At 34.3% G+C, this 21,087-nt stretch overlaps 3 protein-coding genes across 4 annotated transcripts; 2 read left to right on the top strand and 1 right to left on the bottom strand.

Moving 5' to 3' along the window:
* The first annotated feature begins 498 nt into the window (after positions 1–498).
* LOC21399034 (ribulose-phosphate 3-epimerase, chloroplastic) lies at positions 499–5,712 on the top strand. Of its 2 annotated transcripts, none has more exons than XM_010093227.2 (10): positions 499–915; positions 2,390–2,504; positions 2,662–2,802; positions 2,887–3,000; positions 3,655–3,733; positions 3,985–4,094; positions 4,198–4,254; positions 4,789–4,858; positions 4,963–5,067; positions 5,484–5,712. In XM_010093227.2, exons 1-9 carry the CDS (start codon positions 800–802, stop codon positions 5,010–5,012), a joined length of 852 nt encoding a protein of 283 aa, XP_010091529.1. In that variant the 5' UTR covers positions 499–799; the 3' UTR covers positions 5,013–5,067; positions 5,484–5,712. The 2 variants fall into 2 exon arrangements, with proteins under 2 accessions (XP_010091529.1, XP_024018208.1); XM_024162440.1 differs by lacking the exon at positions 5,484–5,712 and adding an exon at positions 5,241–5,410.
* Positions 5,713–11,555: 5,843 nt separating this feature from the next.
* LOC21399032 (GDSL esterase/lipase At1g74460) lies at positions 11,556–14,498 on the bottom strand. Its single transcript, XM_010093225.2, has 5 exons — positions 14,261–14,498; positions 13,595–13,725; positions 13,123–13,362; positions 12,078–12,333; positions 11,556–11,919 (listed from the first exon to the last, which is right to left on the bottom strand). The coding sequence occupies exons 1-5, from the start codon at positions 14,496–14,498 to the stop codon at positions 11,675–11,677; spliced, it is 1,110 nt and encodes a 369-aa protein (XP_010091527.1). The 3' UTR covers positions 11,556–11,674.
* Positions 14,499–16,982: 2,484 nt separating this feature from the next.
* On the top strand, positions 16,983–19,566 carry LOC21399031 (geranylgeranyl diphosphate reductase, chloroplastic). Its single transcript, XM_010093224.2, has 2 exons — positions 16,983–17,896; positions 18,731–19,566. Exons 1-2 carry the CDS (start codon positions 17,195–17,197, stop codon positions 19,430–19,432), a joined length of 1,404 nt encoding a protein of 467 aa, XP_010091526.1. The 5' UTR covers positions 16,983–17,194; the 3' UTR covers positions 19,433–19,566.
* The last annotated feature ends 1,521 nt before the right edge of the window (positions 19,567–21,087 follow it).

Genomic DNA, 21,087 nt, shown 5'->3' with positions numbered 1-21,087 from the left:
CAATTTTTCAATTTTTAAATATAATAGGTTTTTTTTTTAAAAAAAAATGTATTTAAGCTGTAATTTGATGCGGGAGGGAGTATATAGACCCTCACTATGATCTAATATGGTCACCAGATTTCACCCTACCATAGATTTACCTTTAAAAATTTGAAAGAAAACACATTTTTTACCTTCGCCTTTAGAGAGAAAATTTTCACCGAACTTATAAGGATCCAAAGTTCCAAACTAAGATGAAATCCTTTTTGTATTTTTGCTTTGATAAAATCAAATTCTGTTAAGTCTGTTGGCATCAAAATTATCCCCATATAAGAAAAATTGCATTAATCCCTTGGCTGATGCCAATAAAAAAAAATAAAAAATAAAAAAAAAATAAAAACCCAACTCCCCAATTAATCTCTCTCTCTCTCCCCCTCTTTCTCTCTCTCCTCTCCCTCTCTCTCTCTCTCTTACGTCCAAGAAATCAATCAATTGTCAGCGACGTTGGAGAGACACAAACAATCATCCTTAACCTCTCCACACACTTTGCGAGTCAGCTGACATAAAAGAGCACCCGCCAAGCACCAACCATTTGAGATAAGAAAATCTCTACAACAAAACCAAGGCGCCACGTGTCGCCTCCTCAATTTTCCTCCTAAATTCTCCGAATTTCTTCTTCTGTTGAAAGCTTGGTTTGGTGGACAAGGCAAAGGAGAAGAAGCAAGGAGGAAGAAATAAAGCACCAAACTTTCACTGCCTAACCATTTATAAACCTCCAAGAGAGAGAGAGAGAGAGAGGGAGATTTGAAGGTAAAAAAAGATGTCAACAACTTCGTTGTGTTCGTCGACTCTTCAGTCCCAAATTAGTGGCCTTGGTGGGGGTCTTAAGCCTCAAAGACGAGCTCTTTCTCAACCCACTTCGTTTACCTTAACAAGGTATTGTTTTTATTCGTTTGTTGCACTTCTCTCCTTTGAATTTCATCTGGGTTTTCTTTATATTTTGATTTTGAGGTCTAGGAATGGGAATTTGGGTGTTACCTGGAAAACCCAGTTCAGAAATGTCATGACAGTTTAAGAAATTTTGGTTCATTTTGTGTATGAAGTTATTTATTAATTCCTTTGGTGATTTGTGTGGTCTAAGAAGGAAACGTGTACTGGGACTGCAACATTTTGTGGTTTTAGAGAACAAAGAATGAATTTGACAGACTTCCACAGATTGATTGATCTTTTGTTGCGAAACTATTCGGGTGAATGTTTTGGTGTATTCTTAGGCACTGGGAAAGTTAAAGTTTTTATCTGAGTAAGATAAGTGAATTGATGACTGAAAAGAAAGTGAACTGAGGTTTTCATTAGAGTTGAATGGGTATTGCATTGTTATGTATCTCATTCAAATCTTGGGCATAATCCTTTTAGAGGCAGACTAAATTTATAGCATTAAAGTCATCTCCAACAAATTCTTAAATTAATCATCGAACCTCTCTTTTGATCAATAAGTGGCCCACTAAACCACGTGACTTAGTACCACCAGGCATTCGGTGGGGTGGTAAGTCTGTTCGTTCTCCTTGACAAAGTCTTGGGGTTCGAGTTAGTCTCACTGTGGTGCGCTGTTATATGGACAATACACTTTGCAAGGGATCCATATGCCACGCGGTGATGCACCTTTTCCCCAAGATTATTTGGGTAAGCCACCTCTATCCCTATAACTCATTTTTCTTTAGAGGGGAAAAAAGCATGGGACTTAGTTGTCTCCAACCTCTTAATCCTCAACCTTGGTGAAGATAGGATTCAATTCCAGAACTTTGATATTCCAAGAGACTTTACTGGCAAGGCTAATTGCAACTTTCAATGGTCTCTGACTTTATGCTGTTCACTTAGTTTGGATAATTTTTCTCCCCATCTTCCATAATGTTTACCCTTCTTCCTCGTTCAGAAGATTTTAGATACTTAAGGATTGAATCATATGATTATGATAGGCCACCGGTGCATTTTACTTACATAAGGAGGAATAAAAGGCAGGGGCAGGATAGCAATTCTGTGACAGGGCTGCCTATTGTAGAATAAGTGGGGTGATTGATTGAATAACGGTTTTAGGCGGGAATTAGGGGGATAAATAGGAGTGGAAACAGAAGGGAGAGTTTAGAGAATTATATTGAGAAGAAATTGGAGAGTCGAGGTCTCTCGAAAACCTGTGTGTGTGTAGAGTGTTCAGAAAGATTCTCATTAAATCCTCCCGATAGTCTGTTCAATTCAATAATACTTGCGTAATTGAATCTTTACCTGTGATTTCGTATCAGATTACTCAATAGCTTTTGTGGTTGCCAGTAAGTAGCTCAATGAGAGTTTCCGAAGAATTATCCTCTCAAATTCAGTTCTAATATGTTTTTTCTCTCCTGCTATTGTGTGGTTTTAGGAGAACAATTAGGACTACAGTGAAGGCTACAGCTCGGGTTGATAAGTACTCAAAAAGCGATATCATTGTTTCTCCATCTATTCTCTCTGCTAACTTTTCAAAGTTGGGAGAGCAGGTACAACTTTTAGCTTCGTTCTTTGTTATATTTTATCCTAATCTATTAATTATGCCTATTAGCAATCATAGTTTGATACTATTAGCGGATTTGCTGATTTATTTGCATCTGATTGTTAAGTTTCATGGATATCACGCTTTGACTCCACTTTATTTAGGTAAAAGCAGTAGAGGTGGCTGGCTGTGATTGGATCCATGTCGACGTTATGGATGGTCGCTTTGTCCCAAACATTACCATTGGACCTCTTGTGGTTGATGCTTTGCGCCCTGTGACTGACCTTCCTTTGGATGTGCACTTGGTATCACTCAATCTTTATGTTTTTGGGGTGATTGTATAAATTAACAGACAAGCAAACCTTTTCTAATGTGATTTTGAGCTGCAGATGATTGTGGAACCGGAGCAGCGAGTGCCAGACTTCATCAAAGCTGGGGCTGACATAGTCAGTGTTCATTGCGAGCAATCTTCTACCATCCATTTGCACCGTACACTTAATCAAGTAAGATTTTGTCTTGCTCCTTGAGATCAAATATTGCGTTCGAACACTGGTGTACCTGATTTCTTGTAACTGAAGTTAGATTGCAATTTTGTCTATCTACTGAAGACGTCATAGGTATAAGATAGGGTACCTCTATATATATATAAGAAAAGATCTCACCCAAGCAATGTCTTATTTTCCACTGATGTGGATTTGAATCTTTGTAACTCACGTTGGTTTGAGGTAAGAGCACAATACTATGTAGAGAGATGGTCAAAACAAGCTAGGTTGCTCATCTGTGTGACTCTACATCTTTGCGCTGTTTGTTCTTAAGCATTATTCAGCACTATCGTGTTGACAGTGTGACTCACGAATAAAATTTAAATGATCTATATGTGTAAATATTGGCCTTTCTTAGCACCAAATACATTCCCGGAGTGTTTGTGAGCGAAAAGGTTGAAGGCTTGGTATTAAAGCATAACTTTATAACATTGGAAAAATGATATTGTGTTTGCTTGTACTTGTGGCTCAGGGAAATAGTTAATGGCTTGCTAATGCAAGGCAGAAATTCCAAATATTGTGTTTCATATGGCTATTTCTTTTTTGAAGATTCTTTCTTTGGCTGCTACTCTTTACTTACTCCTGACAAAAGTAGTTCTTTTTTCTATTTTTCAGATAAAAGGTCTGGGAGCTAAAGCTGGAGTGGTCCTGAACCCAGCCACACCTCTAAGTACAATAGAATACGTTCTTGATTGTAAGGCTATAATTATTTCTTATCTATGAGTTCTGAAGGCTTGAATTTGGTTGTTGATGATATTGAATAGCAATGAGTTGATGATCCATATAGTTTTCGCTGAAAAAAGGGATTAATTTACTAGAAAAATCATCCACAAAAGGAGAGCATCCACCGTAGTAATATGGTACATTACTCTTTTAGCATGGAGATGTGAGAAGGCAAATATAATCAGACAAAATGAAGTCGAACAATGTTTTTCTATTTTGCAGTTGTTGATTTGGTCTTGATTATGTCTGTAAACCCTGGCTTCGGTGGACAGAGTTTTATTGAGAGCCAAGTCAAGAAAATTTCTGACCTAAGAAGATTGTGCGCTGAGAAGGTATAATTTCCAGCCGATATGCAACTTTGCTTTTGTCAAATCGCAATTCGTAGGTCTCTTATTGACTCAGAGATGTTGGCGTTTTGTTATTGTGTAATTACAGGGAGTGAATCCATGGATTGAAGTGGATGGTGGAGTAGGTCCATCAAATGCGTATAAGGTCTGTGGGTTGCCGTTGTTTTATCTCTTGGGGGGAAATGAAGAAAACCAAATAAGGCTTAGTGTTTTATCTTCTATGTTTCTATTACGATTTAAGCACAGACGGAAAATTCTATTCCCCATCCTCCCCCCCTCCACCCCCAAGATGTCTGTAAACACACATAGAGGAGCATAGTAAAAAAAAAAAAAAATGTCGGTCCTTTAGCCTTAGAACAACTTTTAGAAGCCCTACTGTCTTTGATGGTTTCTTTGGTGTTCATGATATTCAAATTGAAGTGCAATGAGGGAAAGAAGGGTGAAATGCCATGTCATATGAGGATATTTTCTTACCGAACTGTAACAATTGCTAGAATTAGTCTAATAGGAGAACATCTTTAGGTTACTGTACCGATTGTTTCCCGGGTTTAAACCACAATTCAAACCTTTTTACTACCCGTATTTGCTCTCAGAAAAATTTGAATTTTTTGTTCAAACCTATGAACCAAACGGGCACTACATTTTAAATTCTAAATTTGTGTTTCTCATATGTCGGCAGGTGATTGAGGCTGGAGCGAATGCTATTGTTGCTGGTTCTGCTGTCTTTGGAGCTAAAGATTATGCCGAAGGTATGGTATGCAAAAAATATATCATCGCCCACAAAAAATAAAAAATAAAAAAATTATGTTTCTGCTATCTACATGAGTTAAATGCTCAATTTGTTTTCTTGCAGCCATAAGAGGAATCAAAACCGCCAAAAGGCCTGTAGCAGTTCCAGCTTGAACCAGTGATCCTATCTTTTCTTTAATTTTGTGATGCCATATTTCTGCAATGCCATGTATGTTTGCCTTCTCATTTCTTTGGAATATCTATCTTCATTACTCAAATGCACTTTTCTTATGGTGATTCAAGAAAATATTGATCATTGTTTGCAAAAAAAATAAAGATAGGTAGATTATGAGCCAGCCTTTGGTTTTCGTTTCACTGATGTGCTTGCTCTACTTATTTTAGGAAATTCATCCGACTGAACATGTTATTGCAAGCTAACAAACTATACTTATTGATTACAAAAATGGTATTCATCTCCATGGAGATAAGACCCTTTCACCAACAAAATGGTGGGTCCCACTTGGTTAGGTCCCACCTATCTACCTGGCGGGCCCCATCCCATGTGAGTATTGAGGTTTTAACTCGATGGGGATGAATAGGGCTGCTCTATTGATTAATATTGGCGTTTTATCTTCATTTTTGCAGGTAATATGCATGAGTTGAACAGCAAATTGATCATGCCATCTTGTTACAGAATAGTTGTCACTTCCTTTTATATTTGTTTTGTGAGGGGGAAATAAAAAAGCAATGGACTAAGTGGTAAGAGAGGTGTGTGAATGATTTGCATACCAATATCCTTTGTAGGGAATAAATTAGTAAAACTCCCCTTAGCTTTGACAAATCACTTCCATATAAATTAATATTTTTGGGTCCACCTTTTTGTCTACCTTGTCTTCTCCCGCCTGTTTGAGCTAATTAAGGACCTTCAGTTCCGTCTAAGTTTGAGTTTGATGTAAATGGCTAAGATTTCTTCAGTTTTGTATCATTATCAATCAAATAAAAGAAGGATTTATTCTCATAAAAAAATATGTCGAAATCTTTTACGAAAATAATGAAATCAAAAGTAAATGTGGGATAGTAAAGAAATGGGCATTTTAGAGGGCATTTGGTTAAAATGGAAATCATGGAATTACAGGGGAAGAAGCTTAATAAAGCGCTGCAATTCGTTTGGAGGCAACTTAACTAGGTTAAAAATGTGTCAAGAGTAAATCTTGATTAATGATCAGAATCACGCAACATAATAACTAATAAGTGGAGTAGACATTCTTTTCCCCCCTTCAAACAAGCGAATCTAAGAGGCGAGAATATAGAAGCATTACATATAGCACCTGGTCAACCACTTATTTTTGCGGGCACTAATGGTCTTTTAATTTTTTTAAGAGTGACAGCTTAGTCTATAATTTTTTAATTGACAAAATGATTACAGATGTCATTAAATTAGTGCAAATTAAGTCATTTTTGTCTAATTCCATTAAATTTTTAACGAAATCCTTCACGTGACGCTCATGTGCATCTCTTTTTTTTTTTAATGAAAATACAAAAATACCCTCATGTCACACAAGAACCAACTAAAACTTGTTTTTTTTTAAACAAAAATAAAAAACCAACTTCTTTCTTCTACAAAGTTCGATCTAACCCTTGACCCTAACAAGAGCTGTTGCCTCCAGATTACTACCACCCCTCTCTTTTGGAGTCTGATCGGAGATTCACCACGAATCGCTGCATTGAGACTTCAATTAGGATTTTTAATTCTTGGGTCTTCTTTGGGTTATTCCTTGTTTTCCTCTTCCCCACCCACTGTCTGATTCCCTAACCAAAAAAAAGCCATTTGCTAATTCTGGCGATCGGACATTCAACCATGACATGTAAGGCCAAGCCAAAGAAGCACACGGTGAAGAAGATCGCCGCCAAGATCGAAGCTGCCGCCACAAATCCCGAGGGCAGAAAAGCCGGCCTTGTGGGCCGCGGCGGCGTTGAGAAGGGCGGCCATGTGAAGTTCGAGCGCCCGCACTGCAAGACCAACGCACCTAATATCAAGTCGATGCAGATTCTTTTGCCCATAAATTGATCTGGTTTTATTCCGGTGAAATTTCATTTTTCCTGCTTCATTAGTTTGGCTTTTCTTGCGTATAAATTTATTTTCCTTTCTTTTTCTAAAATTGATTTGTTGTTCTTTTTTTTAACTGATCAGATTTTATTATATTGATTATATTGAAAAGGATTTTAATTTTACTTAAATACCCTTTTAAATTAGGTCACATAGGTCACATGCTATGCACATGATATATTCTATTAAGAATTTGACGAAAATGACTTAATTATACAAATTTAATGACGTTGGAAACTAGTTTACTAAAATTAAAAAAATATTGATCAAACTGTCACATACTAAAGAGATTAAAGAACATGCCAATTACCCATCTTTTGCAAATTCTCAACCTAGGGGTTGCAAGTACAGCAACCATTTATAACAAACAACACAATTCGAAAACCAAAATGTTAGAAGTCAGCACGCACTGGCCCATTCGGTTCGTTAATTCAAGTTTTTAATTCGAGTTGAGATGTGATGTTGTGTGAGAGCTTTTTACTGTAGTAAAAAAGTTAGATGTGACTATTTTTGAGAACTTTTTACTGTAGCAAAACTCGAATTCTAAACTCGAATCAATGAAATGAACGGATCTTAAGCACGGCACCAACTTGTTAATGTCTGTGACGAAAAGTCCCACATTGGCCAAGCATAAAGTTTCATCCACTCCAACCTACTACTATATACTTGTTTTATGCAATTATATTTTTTTGCACACAATATATGATAAAAGAACGGATAAAATTGTTGTAAGCTACTTACGTGATAAAGAACGATTGTAAAGAGTGAAAAAGCAAAACAAAACAAAAAAAGCAACGATGGTTGAAACAAAGACCATACCATGGTATGTGAAAGGTGAGAACAATTTGATTAGTTTGATCAGTAATGTTAGAAACCAGATCTACAAACCACAAATTTCAGAAAATGCAATGGAGTTTTCATCACAAAGTCCAGAAAACGCAATGGAGCTTGAAAACGACAAAACTAAAAAAACGACACGAGAAAATGCAAATGCAAAGAATGTGCTGGAAAAATTATAGGATATTTTCACTTTGTGCTAATATAATTAGTTTTAGTTTTATGAAAAATAAAATTTAGAAAGATATTGAAAAAAAAAAGGTTACAGTATATTTTCACTCGTTAATATTAATATTAATATTTATTTAAAAAAAAAACAAAATTTAAATTAAGTAAAAATAATAATCAATAAATATTTTTTTCTTTAGCAAAAATTATTTGTTTTAATCGAATAGTTATAGCTCGTTACCAGGGGAACCATTTGAGGCCCGGGGAAAATTTTATAAAACATTTTTAATCATCTATCAAATTTTTTTAAAGTACCCAAATTTTAATTTTATGTGTATTCTTATTTATAAAACTTTTTAAATATTTAGATTATACCATAAATTTAAACCCTTTAGTATACTAATGATTAAAACTTAAAAATCCCAATTGAAGCAAAGAATAACTATACTATTGTACAAATTGATAATTTTATAGACTTTAAACTTTAGAAAGTGAATTAACAAGATAAGTGCACAAAAAATGCACTTTAATCACGGCTAATTATCGAATGAAATACTAAAATTATTTAAGCTTTTATTAATTATTTTTAGGATTTTTATTCATAATATTTTTATGGACATGTTTGGTTTTAGCTTATTTAATTACAGATTTAAAAAGCAACGGAAGAAGTTATGAAAGCCATATTTTTTTATCTCCAAATCAGCTAAGTCAAGTTGAACCACATAAGCCAACCAGAGAGAGCTAGACGAGCCATCAGCCAAGCCGTGTCATCCAGAACAACCGCGGGCCCCAACTCTGATATGCGTCCCACCCACACTTGATCAGCAGGAGCTTTGTTTTAAGCCGGTGCCGGACTTCAACAAGAGCAATGGGCAATATATAATACAGTAATTAATAAAATTAGATTCTTATTTGTGCTGCATTATTACATTTTTAAATTTAATAGTGATGGTTTTTTTGAATGTGGTAGTATGTATGTGTGGATCGTATATAATTAAAATTTTTATAAAATTTTTAAATACTCTAAACTAAAGAATATATTAATTTATGCAATAATAAATTAATTATATTAATTTATAATGATAGATATCTAGCGAACGATTAGGCGGATAACTTGAGATCTTTGAGCACAAACAATCCAAGTTCCAAGCTTTCTCAAAAAATATGAATCTTTCTTATCTAATCCTTGAAATCGGTAAGACTTAAAGTGTGGACTCTAATATGGAACTATGTAATTACTATCAATCGCTAATTTGTATTCATCCACTATTAACGCATGTATGTGAAGGAATTGTGAATTGGAAGAACTTTTCTTCTCTTTTTCTCTCTTAGAAATTTCGGCCACCTACAGTAAAGGAGAGCAAAAAAGCGTGTTCTCCAATTTTATATTGTCCCATATTTATAAAACATTAGAAAGATCCCTTTGCTTTAACTTAAAGACAAAGCAATAGAAATTTGACTATTTTAAATCTCATTTAAAATGTAGTTTCCTATTTAATTTTGGAAACAAAATTCTCACTTCCCCTTTACTATATGGCTAGCCACACCACAGGGAGAACTCCCTGTGGTTAGCGCAAATAAAGGTAGGAGAGAGAAAAAATTCATCATTAATCTAATTTCCAATATTAGCTCAAATTCAAATCTAAAAAAGGTCAAACTTTACTTTTCTTTTTGAATGTGATTGTAAAACTTGTGAAACAAGTAAACTGAATACCTTGGAGAATAAGTAGGTGAATCCCACTTGCCACAAGCCCCATGCACCACCCTATGCCTGGGCGTCTGGCCTCCCGTGATCACATCACAGTGTGTTTTAAATTTAATTTAATTAAATAATCACATTATTTATTTCGAGTGATATTAATTCTCAATAATTCACCATGTCTTGTAAATATTACAAGGATGACGCGGAGACTCATGGATCTACAATTTCGAGTTTCAATAAAATTAATAATTAATTAAACTCTTTACTTATTCATAAAATACATTCATGAATACGAGCTCGTTACTTATTCAAGTACGTAATCAATCCTCAAAGAAGTTATTTATCTACTTTTTCAAAGAAGAATGAATGGATTCCATCTCGTATATTAGCATTCATGGCTATTCATATCATCGTGTTTCTAAGATATAAAGAGTAGGATTTAAGATCTTGAAATCCGTATCGAGTAAGTAAAAATATACGAATCTAAAAATAGGAGTCTATTAATAACTCAAATTAAGATCATTCTATATATGATCATCGGTAGACTCAAATTTGATTTTCTATACTTAACGAAAATTATCAGAAAATCAAATTTGAGTCTACCGATGGTCATATATAGAATGATCTTAATTTGAGTTATTAATAGACTCTTATTTTTGGATTCGTATATTTTTACTTGGTACGGATTTCAAGATCTTAAAATCAAATTATGTCAGTGTCCCGGTTCTACATAGTCTTATTATGCATAATACACTTATTCAATATCCATCTATATTAACAATGTGGATAACACCATTTCATTCTTAATGGGAATGACGTGTATTAGTAATGTTTTAATTAAAGATTCTGTAACTTTAATTAAATTCATTATGAACATTATTTCGATTATTATTATTATATATTACCCTCTCATATATAATACTCATATACAATATTTAAGGTCACATAAATAACTACATAATTTTCAATGTTATTCATAAAGTATTCAATAATACATGCACATAAATAATAAATAAATTATTTTATTAATTAAATAATAAATACTTTTATTATATCTCATGCTTTAAGGACATTATTTTTAACAAATAGATCATCACTGATGAAAATATAATTATTAAAAACTCATTCATATATGTGTATATATGTATAAATCTTGAGTCAGATGGGATTTTACTGTGAACAAATCTACAACCACTTGAAAATTGCAAATTTAAATGATCATTCTTTTTTTTGTTTTGTTTTGCAACAACCAAGAAATCAGTTTAAGGTAGTTAGGTTGCCTAAGCTTACTACATTAATATCTTCCTCAATTGTGTATATTATTTTGAATGATTGGCCTTACAACAAACATGCTAGGAATTAGCTAGCCCTTGCTTGTGATAAATATAGTTGCTATGTTTTAGGGCATCTGAATCTTTCACAATTGACAAATTACCCTTAAAACTTTTAATTTTAATAAATCACCTCTACAAGGTATTGTAAAATGCCCTCAAGTTAATGGCAACTTTTAAAATTAGGATTAAAAACGTCTTGGGTACACGCTATATGGGATCAGAACACATCATATCGCGTTCATGAGGATATTTCTTTTATAAATTTAATCATCAATCGTCATTTTTGGAGCACGCTTCAACATCTTAAGAAATTTATCGATAATTTATCACAATTAAAAGTTCAACTGGCAACTTCTTAAATTAGTTCAAATTCAAGTACAAAAGCACCAAAAACCCTTGGCTTTATATCTTCGTCAAGAAGATAAATTAAATAGATAAAACTAAAAGCTTCAAGCTAGGCATGGGATCGGTAGAGATTCTACATCAAGATAGGATTGAGGAACGAGATCACATCTTGGAACCCATAATTTGTATTGAAATTTGGAGGACAACTTTGTTCAATAATACGAGCTCAAGCTTTTAAAAACATGATGATAAAAGCTTGAAGAATACTATGAAGAAAGCTTTTATTCCCTTAGAAAAGCACCGACCAGTTAACATCCTATTAGCAGTATGCAAAACTATTTAATTATTCCTCTGAGGATGGGGCAATGGCAGGCGCTTCAGAAGGAGCACCCGGTTTGTCATCACGAAGAAATCCGAGTTTCTTAATGATCTCATTCGCAATGATCTCGTTAGCGGCATCCGATGGGTGGTACTCATCCCAAAACACATACTTGCTTCTGTCTTTGCACAATGTTGATGCAGGCACACAAGTTAGGGCAGGTCGGATTCTTCCGAATGAGCAGCATGGCTTGTCCGAGTTCTCGAATCCTACATAACAAACATTAAATTTACGAGTCACAAGTTAAAAATTACATCATCTTGTCATTTTTTTTCTTTTCTTTTGTGTCGAATCTTGAAGAATAATATGTTACGCCGATTTTATTTTGTTAGTATCCTTAAAATTAATTGAGAATGAATTTGCGAACCATATTTAGAAGGGTTCTCAATCACATCGTCTACGACATCATAAGCATCACCAAATTTATAGCTTGCATTAGGAAGTGTGCTTGACAAATCATCTAGTAATTTGCTTGATGCTTTGTTGAAGCTGAGAGCCAGTTTGTTTGTTCTGGCTTGGCAGCCGCCGCTTCCGGACGTAGTCAGCACCCTCTGGAGGGGAATGCAGCCCATTGGGCCTAGCCCAAACACCATCAGCTGCCTTGCCCCTTGCTTATGCAAAATCTGCACACAGAATCACAAACTATACAAGTCAGAAATCCTATATATATATATATATATATTCTACTAACCTACTGGTATAACCATATGACCATGTAATATGCAGAAGTAAAAAATATAATTTGAGGTTTATTCAATGTAAGATTAACCATAAAATGTTGTAACAAGGGTTTGGATAACTCAATTTCGTGGTGTTACACATGTCCAATGTAAATGTTATATGAAATAAATGTTTTGTTATACTTCTCATTTTTATTTAAATGTTATATGGCATTATGGTCTTACAGGCATGACAACTATAGTTATGAAGGAATTATAAAAAAAAAGGGTATGATTACTTATGAGCTTAAAAATATAAATTACAGTACTAATTAATATATATTTATGTAAGAAACATCCCTTATTAGAGGTGAAACTTGCTTGTTTTCTGTAATTTATGTTTTTATGTTTACAAGAACTAAAATTCAACTATTTTTTTTTTAGATTTTTTCGTACGTCTGGTCTACCGGAAGATCAGGTTTTTTTAACCGTTAGATCTGCATATTTTTTAACTTTTATGTAATTTTATACAAATTTAATAGACAAAAAACTTGAATTATACATGTTTGAGTAGTCCTATACATAGCCCGGGGGTGGACCACCTATGGGCCCCATATAGTTATTGTCCTGTTGGGATAAAAAAAAAGTGTTTTCCGACGAGTCTTGATTCGTTCACTATTATAAACATAATACGAAAAACAGAAGCATTTCCATATAAGTAATGCATGATGATGTTAAGTGTGGTTGATTAACCTTGAGTTGACCTCTCAATGTGTCCATTAAGTAGTCGAGGAAAGTGTTGTCATTATAAGTCCATGAATCAGCGTAAGCAGGCATTAAGTAGTTGTTAATGAAATCATTACTGCCTAATGCCACCACATAACGAGCGCCTTGGAAGAACTTCTCAGCTGCCTCTTTCCCTATTTTATTTCTTATCAGTACCCGTGTCCCTTGAAACAGCTCTATTTGCTTGTTCAATGAAAGCCTTTGAATCTACAACATGAGAAAATAATTCCAATCTTAAATTTATATTAAGCCATAAAATAGTGTGTATATATATATATATTATATGACCTGTGCTATATAGCTCCGCAGAACTGCAGTTCCATGTGGCCCCACATGAACATGGGGACCACTTCTTGTGAGTGCGGAGCCGTTTAGTTTTTTGTTTTTTTCATATTATATAAATGGTTGTTTGAAAGGCTTTAAGGTTTTTGAGACTTACAAAGTAGCCACCAGTTTCATTCAAGATCCCACCACCTCCGGAGGCATAATTTACTCCATTTTCCAATATTATGTCTTCAGTTATAGATGGATTTAGAAAGGCTGGTGGTCTTGGAAGGCCCATTTTGTCACCTAAACAAAAGGTTCAAACGCCAATACTTAGCCAAGAAAAAAAAATCTAATCTAATCTAAGTATTTATTGAAAATTAGACCTTATGCAACGAGTTGAAATCTGTTGTCTGAAAATATCTCTTTTTTTTTTTTTTTGCTCTTTGTCCCACTTATAAAGATTCAACACATGTAAACCAAAAATTAAAGCCTTCATTTTTTTATTAAAATCTTAAAATCTTAAAATCTTGAAATTAAGTAATAAAATGGCTTTCTTAAAAATTAATGATGTGGCAAATCTACTTAATGAGACAACAAAGGAGATAAGCGTTTGTAAAGAACATATTTTAACTCACAATTTGCATCCCGCCAAAAAAAAAAAGGCTATAAAAATTGATAGTTTTTAGCATCACATTTCACAAATTACATGATTGTGCTCGGTGAAACCATACAATAGAGGACATATATTGGAGAATTATTCGAAATATTGTGATGAGTGATTACGATCAATAAATCTATCATATCAAAATATACACCATTTAAGTATAGAAGCTTATACCTATTATATCAGCAACAGTACGGCCATTAGTGAACCTCCCATTAGGCAGTCCATTCCCAAAATCAATACCATAATAAGGCAAGTTCGCCTGAGCAAGGCTCCTACTCAAATACCGGTTGTTCCCGACGTCGGAGAGCGAATCGCCGAAGATGAACTGCACAACCTTGCAATGGCAACCATCAATGGCAATACCAAAGACACTCACGACGGTTACTGCTAGCGCCAATAAACTCTTCATGTTTGGTAACAAACTTAGCAGAAATTATGGGGTTTTGTACTTTCGAAGTTTAACTTGGCCGGTTTTAATACTTATGGAAAGTTAGAGTTAGTTTGTTGTTTAGAGAAGAGAGGGTAGATTGTTTGATAAACCAACTGGCTTGTGATAAATTCTAACCTACTTTAGCTACCATGGTTTTGTTACAACGGTACTAGTCCAAAACGACAGGTATTGTGTCCAATTGTTATTTGGTATTTTTTTTTTTTTTAACATGGTGGTACATATGATTTGAGAATAGATTTTTTACATGAATTTTACCAAAGGGTACCCTAAAATATTATATTATATATATATATATATATAAGGAATTTTCCCAAAGGGTCTTGTCTTTAAGGGTTGACAAATGTTCTATGGATTCTGTGGATTGTAATTAGTGGTGAGGTGACCTACTCATCGGTTACTTGAATTACATGCATGCAATGGGATTGGGCAACATTTTGAGCCATGGTATATTAATCAGGCTTTGGAACGAAATTCTATTTCTTACAGGAATAAAAATACTCATTGACACGATAAAAGAAAAGGAAAAAAAAATGTCCTCCTGTTTTTCTTTTTGTACCCTTTACCTACTATTTTGAACTTTTTGTTCTTTGAAAATTTTGTCAAGACCAAAAGGACTCCTACAATTTTATATAGGGTGTTAATTTCCAAAATCTCCCCCACTTAGTGTTTGGTTGGTATGTGAGTTTTGTTACCGGGTAAATTCATAATTTTGATTCTACTACAGTATTTTTTTCTTATAAAAAATTTAAATTTTAAAAGTTATAATCAAGAACTCTGATTTGAATCTTGGTTTGAACACATATACTAAACAGACCCTTATTGCTCTTATAACAAGGTGTTTGTGTCTCAAAATTTTTAGAAAGTAAAATACGTTCTAAAAAATACTAAACATTATCAAAAAGCTCCTTCAGTTGGAGTTATTAACGAAAATTACACATGTCTTGTAGACAGAAGAGTTGTTTGAACATTTTGGTGTACAATTAATTTGGTGTAAAATCCTATTCATATTTAGTATGATAAAAAAATCCTTAAATCTCTGGTGTTCGACTTAAGAGAGAAGCGTTTTGCTAAAAATTATGACTTTGTTTTTGGGTATGTCATACCCACGACCACGACAATTATTATTATTATTATTATTGTTGCTGCTACTATTATTAGTGTTATTATTACTATTATTATTATTAGTACTGCTATTATTACTGTTATTATTATTACTATTATTATTATTACTGTTATTATTATTACTGCTATTATTATTATTATTATTATTATTATTATTATTATTGTTTTTGGGCGTCTTTTATCACTTTTTCAGCATTATTGTTCTCTTGATTAGGTCTCGTCACTTGTGGTGTAACCCATATGATGTTGTCAGAAATTCGGGCAACTACTTTGGACTATTTGGTACCCGATATTTTCCTATTGTTGAAGGCATTAGTGGTCGTAAATGTTGTCATTCTTCTTTGCTGTTGCTTTTTTTTTTTCTCTTTAGTTTGGTTTGAGTCCATTATTCCGAATTGTTTGTGGATTTATTTTGTTTCGTAATTGGTGTTTCATTGTGTTTTCCGCCCTTAACTTGGAATTGTTTTCCTTCAATTTTTTGTGTGGTCTCGATACATAGGATTCTCAACATTAGTTGATTCGACATTGTCATGGACGATTGACAATCAATTAAAAAGTTATGTATGCGTTTGATATATGTATCTTTAGGTGTCTTCTTGTAGAGCTCGGTTCACAGTCTTCTCTTAGACGTTTCATTTAGGTTTACAGGTACAACTGACGGATTGTCGATGTCATACTTTTAGTAATAGGATTATATGTATGTGTGAAATGGTCTATTTATCTCCTTTCTATTTTCAAATATAATCAAATCGTTATTATCTTCAATTTAAATTCTAAAGAATAATGCTATAAACATTAATGGTGTTAAACATCATTCATTAATAAAAAAATAAATCCCACAACAAAAAATTTACATGAAGATACCATCTTGACAATGGTGTGTATTTTTCTTTTTAAGTCCAAATGTAGTCGGATATTAATTTAGGTCTCGTTCATTTCGCCGATTCGAGTTTAGATTCGAGTTTTACTACAGTAAAAAGCTCTCAGAAACAATCACATCTAACTTTTTTGCTACAGTAAAAAACTCTAACATAAAATCACATCTCAACTCGAATTACAAACTCGAATCAGCGAACTGAAGAGGTCTCTTGTTAATGTTCTCTCGTATATTATTTATTTTTTTATCTTTCTTTTGCCAACAAGCGACGTGGCAGAACATCATTGGCTGCATGTAAGAAATCCCACTTCTTCACCATCACCTGACAAACTCAACGAAAAGGAACTCAACGTGGCAGATCCTCAGCCACTTTTAACGTCCGTTAGTATCACAGCCATCAACACAAATCACACCACACTCTTTCTTACACACAAAAAAAAAAAAAAAAAAAAATGTCCCATCAAATGACCATCTTAAAAATCTATCCCATCTATCCACATCAAATCTGACCCGTCTAAAATATAATCGAACGGTGCCAATTCCATCATAACCCAAACGATATCCACCAAAAACATAATAAAAAATCTCTCTCTCGAGCTCCAAACTCCATCGCTGCTTCTTTTTCTTCTTCAAACCTTCTCAAAACAAGGCCAAAATGACCTCCATGGCCCTAAAATCCTTCGTCGGACTCCGGCAATCCTCGCAGGAAAAGAATCCCCACTTCACCATCCAAGCGAAGCCCCTGACGGTCACCGTTCAAAACCCTAGGCGATTCCGCGTTGTCGCAGGGAAATTCAGCCCCAAAGTTGCCGGTCGGAACCTCCGCGTCGCCATCATTGGTGGAGGCCCGGCCGGCGGCTCCGCCGCTGAAACCCTAGTGAAGGGAGGGGTCGAGACGTACCTGATCGAGCGGAAGCTCGACAACTGCAAGCCCTGCGGCGGCGCGATCCCGCTCTGCATGGTCGGAGAATTCGATCTGCCGCTGGATATCATCGACCGGAGAGTGACGAAGATGAAGATGATCTCACCGTCGAACGTGGCGGTGGACATCGGGCAGACTCTGAAGCCGCACGAGTACATCGGGATGGTGAGGAGAGAGGTTCTGGACTCGTACCTGAGAGATCGGGCGAAGGAGAACGGCGCGACGGTGATAAACGGGCTGTTCTTGAAGATGGACATACCGAAGGAGGAGAACGCGCCGTACGTTCTGCATTTCACGGAGTACGACGGGAAGGTTGGCGGCGTCGGCCAGAAGAAGACGTTGGAGGTCGACGCCGTCATCGGCGCCGACGGAGCCAATTCCAGAGTCGCCAAGTCCATCAATGCCGGCGATTACGAGTACGCCATTGCTTTCCAGGTATTCTACGCTTTAAGCATTTCCTTAATTTTTATTTATTTATTTTTGTGAAGAATAAGAATTTTATTTTATGTATATGAAATTACGATTTGCCCTTAGATTGAGGATTTCTTTGATACCCAAAAAAAAAAAAAAAAAAAAAAAAAAAACGTGTGTGCATGGATTTTCATCGGGAAGTTAAATTAGGCTCGTTCATTTCGATGATAAATTTGAGTTTTTTTACAATAAAAACTCTCAAAAACAGTAATATTTAATTTTTTTTATTACAGTAAAAAATTCTCATACAATATTAAATTTAAACTCGAATTAAAAACTCAAAAACAGTAATATTTAATTTTTTTTATTACAGTAAAAAATTCTCATACAACATTAAATTTAAACTCGAATTAGACTAGTTTGAGATTTTTTTCCCCTTTTTTGTGCTAGAACTACTTTGGGATTAAACTATATAAAAGACAGTCTTTTTATTAGGTCTTCCATTTATCTAAAAAAAACAAAACAAAAAACAAAAAAAAAAAGAAAATGAATGTTGCTTGATAATTAATTTGGATTCTGAAGTTATTTTTTTGGTAGTAATGGTAATGGTTATAGTTCTCTATTCGTCAATATTGCATAGATAAAAGAGAGAGTTATGCTTTGTTGACATTGACATAATGTAATTACTGCAAATTTAAACCTCCAATGACGTTTTCTCTTCAAGTTTTTATATGCATTGCTTTGATGATCACATAAAGTAAAAAAGAACCCGACTCTGTGTTAAAGGAAATGCATCTTCTGCAACACATTCAATTATGAGTCATTCTAAATTCTTGATTTTTCACCGTCTCTTTCCAGGAAAGAGTTAAAATCCCCGACGACAAAATGGTGTACTACGAGAACCTCGCCGAGATGTACGTCGGTGACGACGTCTCGCCGGACTTTTACGGCTGGGTCTTCCCCAAATGCGACCACGTAGCAGTAGGCACGGGCACGGTGACACACAAAGGAGACATCAAGAAATTCCAACTAGCAACAAGAAACCGCGCCAAGGACAAGATTTTGGGAGGCAAAATCATTCGGGTCGAAGCACATCCAATCCCCGAGCACCCACGTCCCCGCCGGTTATCTGGCAGAGTAGCCCTGGTCGGCGACGCAGCTGGGTACGTGACAAAATGCTCGGGCGAGGGCATCTATTTCGCTGCAAAGAGCGGGAGGATGTGCGCGGAGGCAATCGTGGAGGGGTCGGAGAACGGGAAGAGGATGGTGGATGAAGGGGACTTGAGGAAGTATTTGGAGAAGTGGGACAAGACTTACTGGCCAACTTACAAGGTGTTGGATGTATTGCAGAAGGTGTTCTACAGGTCCAACCCTGCGAGAGAAGCCTTTGTGGAGATGTGTGCAAATGAGTATGTGCAGAAGATGACCTTTGATAGCTATTTGTATAAGAGGGTTGTGCCTGGTAACCCATTGGATGACTTGAAGTTGGCTGTGAATACCATTGGGAGCTTAATCAGGGCTAATGCCCTTAGGAGGGAGATGGACAAACTTAGTGTATAAAACTAGAAGCTTTGTGAGTATAATATTGTTTGGTTTTGTTAACATTCTATGTATGACTCGATTTTATTTGGAACCAAGAGATTGAGTTTCAATTCATATTCGATCAACTATAAGAGTTGCCACTAGTTTATGATACTATGTGAATTCACCTTTGAAGGGAAACTGGGGTTTTTTTTTTTATTATTTTTTTTATTTTCAATTGGGTAAATATGAATTGTAACTAAATGTTATCATGTTAGCTTTTCAGCCTGAACTTTGTCAAACCTTGTCTTGTTTTCAGTAGTCTCTTTAAGCGTTAAACTAAGGTGTCTTCTTTCTTTTTTTTTTTTTTTTTTTTTAATGTTTAAAAAAGTTTTTTTTTTTTTTTTTTTTTTTTTTTTTTTTTTTTTTTGGAATCATAAAATGAGGTGTCTTTAAATTGTCTTGTTTCTGAGATTGTAACAACAAGAGGGAAGAGGAAAGCCATGGTAGGTAGCCACCAAGTCCAGATGCACGTGTCATTCAATTGAAATGTTTTAGGCCTCATTATTTCTTTAGTTCAAATCATAACTCAATCTTTTATTATAATATTTTTTCTCATAAAATTTAAATTTAATATTTTTTTATTAAAAAAAAATTTAATATTTTTTTTGTTTTAACGTTTTTTCAATATAAATTCAATTTTTCACTTAAATTCTCAACTCAAACAAAAAGAATGACATCTTCTTATGAAAAGTATTATGTACATAGAATATTACATACAAATCTTTCCAGGGCTCTTGAACTCTTGATATTTTATGACATCTTATGAAAAGTATTATGTACATAAAATATAACATACAAATCTTTCTATGGATCTTTTAACTCTTGATATTTTATTTAATCAGATTCAGTGATAACTATCGGAAAAAAAAAAAAAAAAAAAAAAAAAAAAAAAAAAAAAAAACTTCACGCAAGCTCAAAGAGTCGAGCCATTGCAATAAGTAAAACGTGATTTTATTTTCCCCGAGAAAGCTCAGTCTTCCGTATTCTGAGTAATGTTCGCATTTATTAATTTTTCATTTAATAAAATTATATATAAATTAATAATAATATATAGAAATGCATTAGTAACTAAAATTTTAACTTTTAGGTCCGTAAATAATTGTTATGTTTTTAATAGAAGCAGTACCTTGACTTAAAGTAAAAGCAGAAACAGAATTTAAGAGTATGTTTAGTTTATTAATTTAAATTTTTAATTTGAGTTGAGATGTGATTTTATGTAAGAGTATTTTATTGTAGCAAAAAAGTTAGATGTGACTATTTTTAAGAGCTTTTTACTGTAGCAAAACTCGAATTCTAAACTCCAATCGGTAAAATGAACTAGACTTAAAATTACATATTCTAACTTCTCAAAATAATTTAAAAAGTACATTGATTTATGTACAAAGTGCTTTTATACACTTTTATCAAACACTATAGTTGCATTGTTTATTGTACAAATTGCTTTTAAAAGTTTCAAAGGCAATCTCAAATACACTCTAAAGCCCCATTCACTTCGCGGATTTGAGTTTTTAATTTGAGCTGAGATGTGACATTTTCTGAGAGTTTTTCACTATAACAGAAAAAGTTAGATGTGACATTTTCTGATAGCATTTTACTATCAAAACCTAAAATTGAAAACTCGAATCGATAAA

This window comes from Morus notabilis, unplaced genomic scaffold (assembly GCF_000414095.1).
Source record: "Morus notabilis unplaced genomic scaffold, ASM41409v2 Scaffold226, whole genome shotgun sequence".
In the NCBI taxonomy this organism is placed as follows: Eukaryota; Viridiplantae; Streptophyta; class Magnoliopsida; order Rosales; family Moraceae; genus Morus; species Morus notabilis.
This window is presented reverse-complemented; position numbering and strand designations above follow the sequence as displayed.